This window comes from Austrofundulus limnaeus, unplaced genomic scaffold (assembly GCF_001266775.1).
Source record: "Austrofundulus limnaeus strain Quisiro unplaced genomic scaffold, Austrofundulus_limnaeus-1.0 Scaffold25, whole genome shotgun sequence".
NCBI lineage: Eukaryota > Metazoa > Chordata > Actinopteri > Cyprinodontiformes > Rivulidae > Austrofundulus > Austrofundulus limnaeus.
Genome location: NW_013952427.1, coordinates 3,619,595 through 3,631,202, shown reverse-complemented (window position 1 = coordinate 3,631,202; position 11,608 = coordinate 3,619,595). Strand labels below are relative to the sequence as shown.

The 11,608-nt window shown below is 38.4% G+C and overlaps 2 protein-coding genes across 6 annotated transcripts in view; one reads left to right on the top strand and one right to left on the bottom strand.

The window, feature by feature from the left end:
- edem3 (ER degradation enhancer, mannosidase alpha-like 3) overlaps nt 1-4,796 on the bottom strand; it is a 23,095-nt gene extending 18,299 nt beyond the window's left edge. The window contains exons 1-6 of one of the 3 annotated variants that reach the window (XM_014004659.1): nt 4,410-4,796; nt 4,193-4,282; nt 3,658-3,767; nt 3,536-3,581; nt 3,207-3,307; nt 551-590 (exon numbers count right to left, since the gene is read on the bottom strand). In XM_014004659.1, the coding sequence (XP_013860113.1) occupies nt 551-590; nt 3,207-3,307; nt 3,536-3,581; nt 3,658-3,746 (276 nt within the window). In that variant the 5' untranslated portion in view covers nt 3,747-3,767; nt 4,193-4,282; nt 4,410-4,796. Of the gene's footprint in view, nt 1-550; nt 591-3,206; nt 3,308-3,535; nt 3,582-3,657; nt 4,283-4,409 lie in introns of all 3 variants that reach the window. The other 2 variants (XM_014004658.1, XM_014004660.1) reach the window with 2 other exon arrangements.
- A 1,820-nt stretch (nt 4,797-6,616) lies between these two features.
- The window catches only part of npl (N-acetylneuraminate pyruvate lyase (dihydrodipicolinate synthase)), an 8,315-nt gene continuing 3,323 nt past the window's right edge, over nt 6,617-11,608 (top strand). The window contains exons 1-8 of one of the 3 annotated variants that reach the window (XM_014004655.1): nt 6,617-6,673; nt 7,284-7,361; nt 7,526-7,599; nt 8,265-8,352; nt 8,432-8,489; nt 10,489-10,564; nt 10,692-10,784; nt 10,893-11,038. In XM_014004655.1, coding sequence (XP_013860109.1) covers nt 7,291-7,361; nt 7,526-7,599; nt 8,265-8,352; nt 8,432-8,489; nt 10,489-10,564; nt 10,692-10,784; nt 10,893-11,038 — 606 coding nt within the window. In that variant the 5' untranslated portion in view covers nt 6,617-6,673; nt 7,284-7,290. Of the gene's footprint in view, nt 6,674-6,971; nt 7,150-7,283; nt 7,362-7,525; nt 7,600-8,264; nt 8,353-8,431; nt 8,490-10,488; nt 10,565-10,691; nt 10,785-10,892; nt 11,039-11,608 lie in introns of those variants that run through there. The other 2 variants (XM_014004653.1, XM_014004654.1) reach the window with 2 other exon arrangements.

The window sequence follows — 11,608 nt, the reverse complement described above, 5'->3', positions numbered from 1 at the left end:
ATATAACATTTTAGACACATTCTAGACAGTTTATCAGCTAAAAAAAGTTAATTTTGGGGTAAGTTACTCTTTAAAGCCCCTGTCATACATCCTTCGCATAAAAAGGAAATTTGTGTTTGGTATATTATTTCTTCGTTGCAACAATGCTTCTTGGCAATAAATATCACAGTGAGAACCTGACTGGCAGCACCTGGGGGGTACCAGAAGCTGAAGACAAGTGTCAGTATTGACAGCAAAATAAACTGTTTGACAGAGAAGTTTTGCCAATTTTTTTATGTGCACAACCTACATACTCAGCTCTACAGCTCATCCCACAAAGGCATGATCCTTACAAATGTGGCACCATTTAAAAAGGGAAATTAACAAGTTTTCCAGCGGTATAAGATTTGTGCCAAAAAGCATTGTTACAACAAAGAAATAATCTAACAAACACAAATTTCCTGACTTTTTCAGCTAAGTTTATTTATATTCAATGGATGTTTTTAAAACCACACCTATTCACTACTTTCTTACTGTAAAAACAACAAAAATGTAAAGTAACAGCACTCACCACCAAAGTGTCCAAAGTGTCTATGAGGGTCAGAGAAAACCTGGACGCAAGAGTCAGACAAAAAATATGTTATTAATTTACTTAATTCAACTTGTTGAGATTTAATAAAAAKAAAAAGAATAAAATTCAAACTCAGTCTGAATCCATACAGACAAGAGTTAAAAACCTGCACCTTGCTCAAAGCTGACTCTGATATTGTGAATTATTTATGTTAAAAAAACTCATTCACTGATTTAACTCAGAGTTAGTTAACTATTCTAAATGTCTCTAGGCAGATTTTTGGGCACTAAAACACACTCCTGCTGAAGATTTCCAACACAATTAAAAACAATGAGTAGGTGGACCAGCATTATTCAATAATCACAGTCAAACTGAAACTGTGGGTTGATAAAAGTCAAATCGTATTTATTAAAACAACTTTTAGATCTATGGTCCTTTTCAGAGCTATAGATGGTCTGTGTTAAACTCAGACCGCAACTTCCYGATTAAGTCAAATCTGCCACAACATTCAGGTTTAAACCCTTTAGACTGTGCGCTCTCATTGCTTTGTTGCATTTGTGACCATTTCCTTTTATTACAACTTTAATACTGTGTTACAGCTCTGGAACAGCTTTCTTAGTCACATACACCTTTTAATATTATCTATATAAAATAATTTAGAAAATCAATTTCAATTTGTTATATGAAGCTGCCTTTCAATTCAATGGAAAAATTCAAAACATACAATACTGAAATTAAGTCTGTATGCATCTTGTAAAGAAAACAATGTAAACTCTTGTATCAGTACATTAGTTTTTTACTGCACATTGTGTGTGGGTATATGTGTGTGTGTGGGGGGGGTTGTGGTTACTGTCAATGTCTTATCTACAGCAGGTAAAATAAGTATTGAACACGTCACCATTTTTCTCAGTAAATATWTTACTAGAGGTGCTAATGACATGAAATTTTCACCAGATGTCGGTAACAACCCAAATGATCCATACATACAAAGAAATCAAACCATAAATGTCCAGAAATGAAGTTATTTGTAATAATGTGGAATGGCACAGGGAAAAAGTGTTGAACACATGAAGAAAGGGAGGTGTAAAAAGGCATGGAAAGCCAAGACACCAGCTGAACTCTCTCAGTAATTAGAAAGCAAGCCTGCCCCTTGTCAGTGCAAATTAATATCAGCTGGTTCAGTCCCAAATGATGGCCAGGTATCACACAAGAACCATCTGATGATGGGTAAAAGTAAAGAGCTCTCCCAAGACCTTCACAACCTTATTGTTGCAAAGCATAATGATGGCATCGGTTACAGAAGAATGTCTAAACTTCTGAAGGTTCCAGTGAGCACTGTTGGGGCCATAATTCAGAAGTGGAAAGAACATTATTTCTCCATAAACCGACCACGACCAGGTGCTCCTCACAAGATTTCTGACAGAGGAGTGAAAAGAATTATCAGAAGAGTTGTCCAAGAGACAAGGACCACTTGTGGAGAGCTTCAGAAASACCTGGAATTAGCAAGTACGATTGTTTCAAAGAAAACAATAAGTAATGCACTGAACCACCATGGCCTGTATGCACGCTCACCACGCAAGACTCCACTGCTGAAGAAACAGCATGTTGAAGCTCCTTTAAAGTTTGCTGCACAACATTTAAACAAGCCTGTGTAATACTGGGAGAATATAGTCTGRTCAGATGAGACCAACATTGAACTGTTTAAATGCCAGAATACACATCATGTTTGGAGGTCAAATGGCACTGCACATCAGCCCAAAAACACCATACCAACAGTGAAGTTTGGAGGTRGGAACATCATGGTGTGGGGCTGTTTTTCAGCATATGGTACTGGCAAACTTCAAATAATTGAAGGAAGGATGAATGGAAAAATGTACAGAGACATTCTTGATAAAAATCTGCTTCCATATACCAGGATGATGAAGATGAAACGTGGCTGGACATTTCAGCAAGACAATGAGCCCAAACACAAAGCCAAGGAAACTCTCAGTTGGTTTCAGAGAAAGAAACTAAAGCTGCTGGAATGGCCCAGCCAATCACCTGACCTGAATCCAACAGAAAATCTATGGAAAGAACTAAAGATCAGAGTTCATAGAAGAGGTCCATGAAACCTTCAAGATTTGAAGACTGTTTGTGTGGAAGAATGGGCCAAAATCACACCTGAGCAATGCATGCCACTAGTTTCTCCATACAGGAGGCGTCTTGAAGCTGTCATTGACAACAAAGGCTTTTGTACAAAGTATTAGATAAATTTCAGTAAGTGTGTTCAATACTTTTTCCCTKTGCCATTCCACATTATTACAAATAACTTCATTTCTGGACATTTATGGTTTGATTTCTTTGTATGTATGGATCACTTGGGTTGTTACCAACATCTGGTGAAAATTTCATGTCATTAGCACCTCTAGTAATATATTTACTGAGAAAAATGTTGACGTGTTCAAATACTTATTTTACCTGCTGTATATGTTCATATGTTTAACTGCACATTGGAGGCTGGTGAAACGGAACTTCAACTCCTGTGCTAACCCTGTTACACAGATTTTGACAATAAAGTACACTTGAACCTGAACTTGATCTTAAACTTAGCAATTTACTCTTTGTGACGTGKGMGCAAACAATAAGACACGCAAMVCCTCTGTGTTTTGCTACTTACTTGCCGAGTGCATCATCCACATCTCCTCGACTGGGTTCAAGCCCACGTACTCTTCCTCTGCAAGTTAGAGGCATCAACTCATCTGCTGGGTATGCATGGTCCTGAGAGAAACACAAAATATGTTTTTAACCACATACTATCCACTTCTGTCTCTTGTATAAAAGGGTGACTCATTCTGATTAAGAGTAACTCATTTTTATGACTTCGTAATTCTTTATTCACAAGATAAATATGATAATACAGGCAGGAAAACACGTTTCAGTCTTTTCAGCTACAAATACTGTAGTTCATAGACTTGTAATATGTTTGTGCAAAGATGAAAAACTTACCATATAATTCTGATATGCATGGTCAAACATTTCGACCACTTGGTTCCTTTGATGACAGAAGAACAAGGATACAAGGTTATAATGGATTCAAATGCTCTCAATTTGTTTTTTCTTCAACTTACCTCAACTTTTGCTTCTCTTCTCTTGTCATAGGCTTTCCAAAGCTGCACGACGCTCCAAACAGCATCAGTAAGAACAAGACAGGCAACATGGTGGTGTGTGGAGAAGATCGCTGCAATGTGTGCATGTAATCCAGCTTAGAGTCTGTTACTGTGTAAACACTTAGTCATAACTACTGCCCTGACCAAACAATTAAAGAACACAAACACACGCCTTCCCGTTGATATATCACTGAGATCATGCTTTAAAGGTATGAGTGGCTTTGACTCTAAGATATCAGATAATATCCGCTGTCTGGTTTAATATGTTGTATCGCAGTTTGCTGCTCAAATATCTGCGATGACCTAAAAACAGAGCAGATTGTCCAAGAGTGAGCACGACAAAAACTTAGAAGCGCAAACAAAAGGTAGGAAAGGAATGTTGTCGTTTCACGTAAGACGATATCTGCTATAGATGTGCCAAGAAAAAAAAAGTTGTGATGCAGGAAATTGTGTTCCGGGTCCTGCAGCAGGTCGGCGTGGCGCTCCTGCTGTTTACCTTCCCAAGCTGTCAGCTGAACCCATGAGACACGTTGACAGCCAAAGACCAGTCTTAGTTACATCAACTGCCTTCAGGGGTGGGAAACCTCTGATGAACAAATTCAAACATGTAAAATTGAGAAAAAGAAGAAAACAAACTTGTTTAAAGGTGTCTTCACTGTTTGGTGAACATRCAGTCTTCAGAATCCATCATGTCTCATTTCATCTTTACTCACGATCAATACTGACGCTCTTCATCAAATTAGACCAAAATTAAGACAACGTCACTTTGAAGACAATGCCTTTAAAAGCTCCCATTTTGCCACTCCAGACGACTGGTTTAGAAACAAGTTAATTATTTGCTCCGCTTGACAGTTTTCCTCTTTCGTCAGCTAGTTACCGATTGTCACGGTTTAGCCAGCTATGCTAATTTTGTTCGGGCTAACGACAACACGTCGCTTTAAAATATGAAGTTAATCAAAAAATAGGAGTCTCCATTGTTGGCGAGCAAAGATGACCCCTCTACCTCTTCTGTCATTTTGAGCTGTGAAATGTTTAAAGTCCCGGTATATTTTCGTTAGCCGTGAAAACAGCTCTAACTAACAGTACACCGCTAGCCGGAAGCGGTGACAACATCCGCTTCCTGACTCTGACTCATGGGTAATTTCTCCTGCGTTAAGACTCTCAGGCAAACTATTTTATTTATTTATTTGTTTGTTTGTTTTTATATTATTTACAACAGTGTTAAGCATAAAAAATTGCAATACAAATAATTTTAGATAGATAGTTTACTTTAAATACGTTACCCGACATAAATGAAAGATGCACCTGAAAGTCCACCAATGAAATAAAAGCCTTCGGTGTCGATCTTTTGATGTCCTGATGCATCTCAGTAATCCAGGTAAAAAAATCAAAATGAAAAAAATTGTATAGGTCTTCTGGATGGGTTCTTCTCTAATGAAACGTTTCGTCTCTCCTCCAAGAGACTTCTTCAGTCTGAGAGTTTCAGGCAAAATTCAGGCTTTTAAGCACTGCCTCCATGTGACTGATACTCACATCACATGGCTATCGTTGACACCTAATTAACACCTATTGTTAACAGGGGGAGGAGTGATACTGCCAATGGCAGCACTGTAGGAGGGGGACAGCTGAAAACGGAGGCCTCCACCTCTGTTTAATGATGGACGGTCTTTCTTTACAAAAATGGCTTCTTTTACTCCTCTCTCAAACCAACGTTCCTCTCTATCAAGAATGAGAACATCCTYATCTCTGAAAGAGTGACCGCTGGCCTGTAAATGAGTGAAAACTGCAGAGTTCTGGCCATTAGACGTAGCTCGTCTGTGTTGGGACATTCTTTTGAACAGTGGCTGCTTTGTTTCCCCGATATATAACTGGTCGCAGTCCTCCTGGCACTTAACAGCATATACAACATTGCTCTGTGTGTGCCGGGGCACCAGATCTTTAGGGTGAACCAGCCTTTGCCGTAATGTGTTTTGGGGTTTGAAAGCCACTGGGACATCAGGATCCAGTATCACTCCACCCCCTGTTAACAATAAGTGTTAATTAGGTGTCAACGATAGCCATGTGATGTGAGTATCAGTCACATGGAGGCAGGGCTTAAAAGCCTGAATTTTGCCTGAAACTCTCAGACTGAAGAAGTCTCTTGGAGGAGAGACGAAACGTTTCATTAGAGAAGAACCCTTCCAGAAGACCTATACAATTTTTTTCTTTTCGATCGTTTGATAATTTCCTTTAGGGGCGCTCGAAAACGCTGCTGTCTACCAAGAGCTACCTACCATACAGCTTGTCCAAGACATTTAAATTATTTTTCTAATTTCACATTTTAAAGCATGCAAATTGAACTAATTATGCATGAGAAGTAAAGCATTTTTCTGGTTTTTAATGTAATTATATAAAACTACATACGCTTAATAACAAGACCTATTTAAAGTTTATTAGTGTTGTTGTTGTTTTATCAATTAATCATCATTTATACAGAGCACTTTGCATTAGCCAAACAGAGCAAAAAGTGCTTTACAAAAAATAGTTTTAAAAAAAGCCAGAGATCCACTAGAAATTAAAAACCTTCCTGAATAAAGAGGTTTTTAGATTAAAGTTTAGAGGACCCAGATCAATGACCTAACCTATGATCACACAAAAGCCATTTGAAATCAGCTGTTGCGGGTGGTCATCTTGAATTTTCAAATCAAAAGTAGTTTTCTTTATTTTTGTGCCCGTCCTAAAATAACGCCCCGGCCACCCCTTGCAAAACAGTCTAGCTCCACCCCGGCAACCACCTGTTTGGATGCTTGAAGCCTGTTTGCTTTTTCAAACCTTTAACTACATTTCCCATAGTGCTTTGCGGTGTCACGTTCACGTTTCGATGGTCTCACATGACGAAAACCTGCTGTGTTTGCAGTATTTGACAGTACAAAACACTTCTTTCCCCAGAAGTAAAAGTTTTATGTCCTGAACACAAGGCGGACAAACGTACTAAAAGGTATTCTGGAACTGACAACTCTGAACTTTCGACGGCTCTCACAATGTTCTTCATTAAGTATTTCTATGTTTTTGCTGTTTGCGATCTTTTAATTTTTTTGTTAGTTTTTACCTTGACATTTTACTGTTTTAGTTACTATATGCTCACTAAAGTTAAATGCTTTATTGTGAAAAAAAATAAATCTAAAAGATTTTCTATTCGGGTTTTCAGCTTTAAACAGAACAGCGCTCCTTCCACCTTTAACTATCCGCCGTGAACGCGACATGTTGCGCATGCGTACTTCTTATGGCCCTTTTAGCCATGTTTTTATCGGGAACCACAGACGCTGGGCGAAATAGGGAGACTGGATTGGAGGATTTCTCCTTTCTCTTCATCCTTGAAGTCAAGGACTTGTGCTGTTTTTCGTTTAATAAGTCGGACCTGGGAATGACGTGACAGCCTTCTTAACCGTGCTTCAGTTTCAAGTCAGTAAACAAGCAGGTTTTTCTCCTTCTCTCGTGCTCCGCTACTGCATTAGCTAGTTAGCTGTTACCTGTAAGAAACTAATATTACAAACAGTTTAGTAACAGTAAACGTGTCCTGTTTGTATGTCTTATTATTTTCTTGCCAGGTCCATCATGGCTCCAGCTGCGGACAAAAAGGTGACGGGTCTGGTAGCAGCTACATTTACTCCCTTCACCACACAGGGGTTAGCATTGTCAAACATATTTTATCTTTTATTTATGATTCGTCTTGGCTTTATTTGATGAGTGTGACGTGTTGACATCGTCAGAATTTTTAAAACCAACTTCAGTAATCGTTTCTTTGTTMTTTAATCACTAAAATTATGATTTTCTTACTTATTTAAAACAGTGAAATCGATACATCAGTTATTGGACCTTACATTGACTACCTGTTAGAGAAGCAAGGGATAAAGAGCATATTTGGTAAGTTATTCAAATTCTATTCATTTTTATGTTCCCATTTATTTCTTATATTGCATGTTTAAAATCTTAGCTGGCATGTTGCTTGTATTTTGTTAACTTTCTATTTCTCAGGTCTTTGAAAGTGTCTTATAACTTGCTTAAAAAATGAGCAATAATTTGTTTTACTGGGTGAAATTGTCAAATTTAAAAAGGCTTGCTAAAAGCTATTTTGTGAGTCAGAAGCTGAAAGTCTTTGGTAAGCAAACTAGCTTCAGACTTCCTGCTGACTTGGCTAAACTGTTTTTCCTTTATCTGGAGGAAAAAAGAGAACAAACATTATTTCACCAGGCTGTTTGAGATGTTAACGGAGTTTTTGCTGAAAGCGTCTTGAGTAAAGGAGTAATGCTTAAAATGTATTCATACCTATTGAAAACTTGTATTAAACATCTAAATACCATTAAAAACTTACACATGGAGTCCTTTTTYAAGCAGTAATGTGATTTTTGTTTAAATAGATAATATATCGTTATGCAGTAATAAGTTGTAGTTGAATTTTATGCCTTTAAAAGTTTTCTTTTTTACATTCTCAGATTCTGTAAGTTTTGTRAGTGAATGTAGCCAAGTTGAACCATGGTGCGTAAATAAAACTTTGGTGTGTAAATGGAACTGTTTCTACTCTCTTGTAGTGAATGGCACCACAGGGGAGAGCATGTCTCTTACTGTAGCAGAAAGGAAGGTCCTGGCAGAGGAGTGGTGTCAGAAAGCCAAGGGCAGGTCAGTCATATTTACACCTCAGATGTTCTTCTGGACAAAGGTTTTGACGCTAAAATGCTTTTTAATATGCGTTTACCAGAATGGACCAAGTGATTGTACATGTTGGTTGCATGAGTGTTAAAGATTCCCAAGATCTGGTGAGTCCTGTTGTGTATTTGTCTTGGTAATAGATTTTATGGGCTTGGCTTTACTTCTCCCTTCACTCACGAGGAATCTGTTTTTTTAGACATGGTTTTATTTTAAACATATTTTACTTTAATCTCAGATCTTAAAGAGAGCCTATTCAGCCTGACAACTAACACAATCCCATCCCTGTTTYATTTTAGATTACACATGGTGGTTTCTTTAGGGAAAAATAATTTAAGTATCCAAAAATATCAGCATGGTTACTGTCTGTCACTTGAAAATTTTCCAAGTAAAGGTCTCTGCAGTCACTGAATGGGAGGTTCTTGACTGTGTGCGGAGTTGAGGAAACTCGTGATTGGTCGAATTGACTTGTGGAGGAAGTTAAATGTATTCATTAGCCATGATATTTACAGGAAGTAACTGTAACACTAACCGTGTTTCCATCAAGGCTTTTTGATGCGCATTTAGAAGTGTCGCATTAAAAATGCAAAAAAAGTCGTATGGAAACAGCAAAATTCGGAAAAAAAAATACTCAATTCGCTAAAAAGTTTTTACGCTCGCTTGAGGTGGTTTTTGGGTTTTTCGAAAAACAATGTGCAAAAGGAGAGATGGAAACACTTTTGCCGAATAAGTTGTGACGTAGCGAACATTTACCTCACGTAGCTGATCAGCTGTTCCCCGGTACCAGTTTCRGGTCGGCTGCAGCCGCGACTGGCAGCAGAACCCTCCTTCCGCTGTTTGCATCTTCTCAGTACAGACAGCAGTAACATCGCCAAAACTAGTTGATAACAGAATAATTACAACTTTCCTGATAGTAGCAACACGTTCCTGATAACTTCTCTCCATTATCCTGAGATGTGTGGACCGTGCGTGTTTAGCGATGGTTACTTCCTGTTTACTACACACATGCGTATGACGTAATTGATTCGCTTCAAGCCAGTTGATGGAAACTCCGTCTGATTCGCATTTCTTTCATTTTTTCCTTTTTGCGAAATTATTAAAATTCACTCAAAATTCTAATTAAAATTGGATGTAATTGGATGGAAACACGGTTACTGTTGGTGTATAATGGTAATTACTGTATTAGTGCATGTATTATACAAGACATTTAACTCTCCTAATTCTCCCGCAGCTGCTCAGTATTCATCCAACCAAATTGTTAGGCTTCTTCAAACCCCGCCCAAAATCCAATCCAGCCAATCGTCTTACTCAMACTCCTCCCACTTAGTGACTGCAGAGACCCCGTTCTCAAATTTTCCCCACAGTTTTGCAAAAAGAGTTACGTTGTCATCTAGGGATGTGCGATATGGCAAAAAATTCATATCACAATAAACATTATGATGGGCGGCGGTAACGATATTTCATGATATAAAACTTATAATAGAAAAGAAATAAATCAGATACTAACTGAGTGGAATGTATAAATATGTATGTGTTAAAAAAATTTAGACCTTAAAATCTCCTTTTTAAGGGAAAATTTAAGGTGTCCCTTAAAATCTATACTTTAAATGAGACATGCCTTTTTCTTTTGTAGATGATTTGCAGATTAACCTACACAGTGTGCTTTGACCTGAAATTTGGAAAACAGTTGTAATTGTACTAAATGTCCAAATAATTTAAGTACTTCGACTTTATTGGCAAGTTTTAATCTTGTATTTGAGTCAGACTATTGGACTTATTGAGTATAAACCTCCAGAAAGAATTAAAAAATAGACAGTATACACTTTTGAGGAGCAGGAAGGTAGATATAATAGCATTCAGTAAAATGGGCAACCCTGTTTTTYCTCCATGTCCTGCTAGTTGCATCAGTATTTGTTTAAACAATGTTTTTTTTCTGTCTTTATCTGAGAGTGAAAAGTTCTCTCTCTATATCACTGCTCTAAATTTTAACTTTGTGTTAAATTTATAGATTGTAGTGTTATTAAACTATTGAGATAATTGGATTGTAGACCTGCATTGGCAGCAACTCCAAATCCCTTTTAGTTTCTATTAAATTGTTCCCCCCTCCAGGCTCGWCATGCAGCACAAATTGGGGCTGATGGGATAGCAGTCATCGCCCCGTTCTTTTTTAAGCCCAGAACTGCAGGTATCTGAACAGCCTTTCTTTGTATTTTTTCATGTGAGAGGAGACACTGACCATTACCCACTGCTGCATTGTCTTAACACATCARTGCTGTTGCACATACACAACTTACGTTCTTTTCTTGTTTCAGAGACTTTGAGGGCATTCATGAAGGAAGTTGCTTCAGCTGCTCCAAATCTGCCTTTTTATTACTATCAAATCCCAGGGCTGACTGGTGTCCACGGTCAGTGGTTTTTAGGTTGTGCAGTCACARCACAACTCTTAACTAACACTCGGGATCATGCAGTGTTTCATGTGTTTTGTTAACCTTTGGTTGTCTTGTTTCTTTTAGTGAATGTGAGAGATGTGATCGAAGGTATCGAGGATCTGATTCCCTCCTTCAGAGGCGTGAAGTTCACTGGGAGTGACCTCATGGATTTCGGCCAGTGTGTCAGTAACTGCCAGCCAGAGTGGTCAGTCCTGTACGGAGTGGATGAGGTCAGTCTTTTCCCTTCATCACCCTGTGATGTTTCTGTTGTTGCCTTTAAGTCTGGAATTGGCTGTTCCTATAATCTCTGTAATGTCCTACCTCACACACCTACCTGCAGAAATAACAGGGATGGGTACTGAATTCAATACTTTTCTAAGTACCRACCGAATTCTGTCGGTCCTACCGAGAACCTGTTCACCTAACGTCAAACAATACCATGTTTCGGTACCTAAACTCATCATTGCGACTGTATTGGCGTAAGAGTGGTGAGTTGTCCATGCTTGTCCTGAAACGCAGCATCGCGCAAGAGCGTAATGACGTCATCAGCCGCTGCTTCAGTATACAGAGTTCAGTCTAAACATAGCTTGAAAGCCTCGCAGCTTCTGGAGTGAAACTCACCGAACAGACCGCCCATGAATTATCTGGTGGATTAATTATCTTGTGAGCAGCCCCAGCAAAAAAGAAGAAATCACTGGCAAGTTTCTTCCAGCACAACACAACTACGAGTACCACTATCACACAGAGGGAGGCAATAGAAAGTGAACTTTCTAGCTACCTGTTTTCAGTTTGTGTAGAAA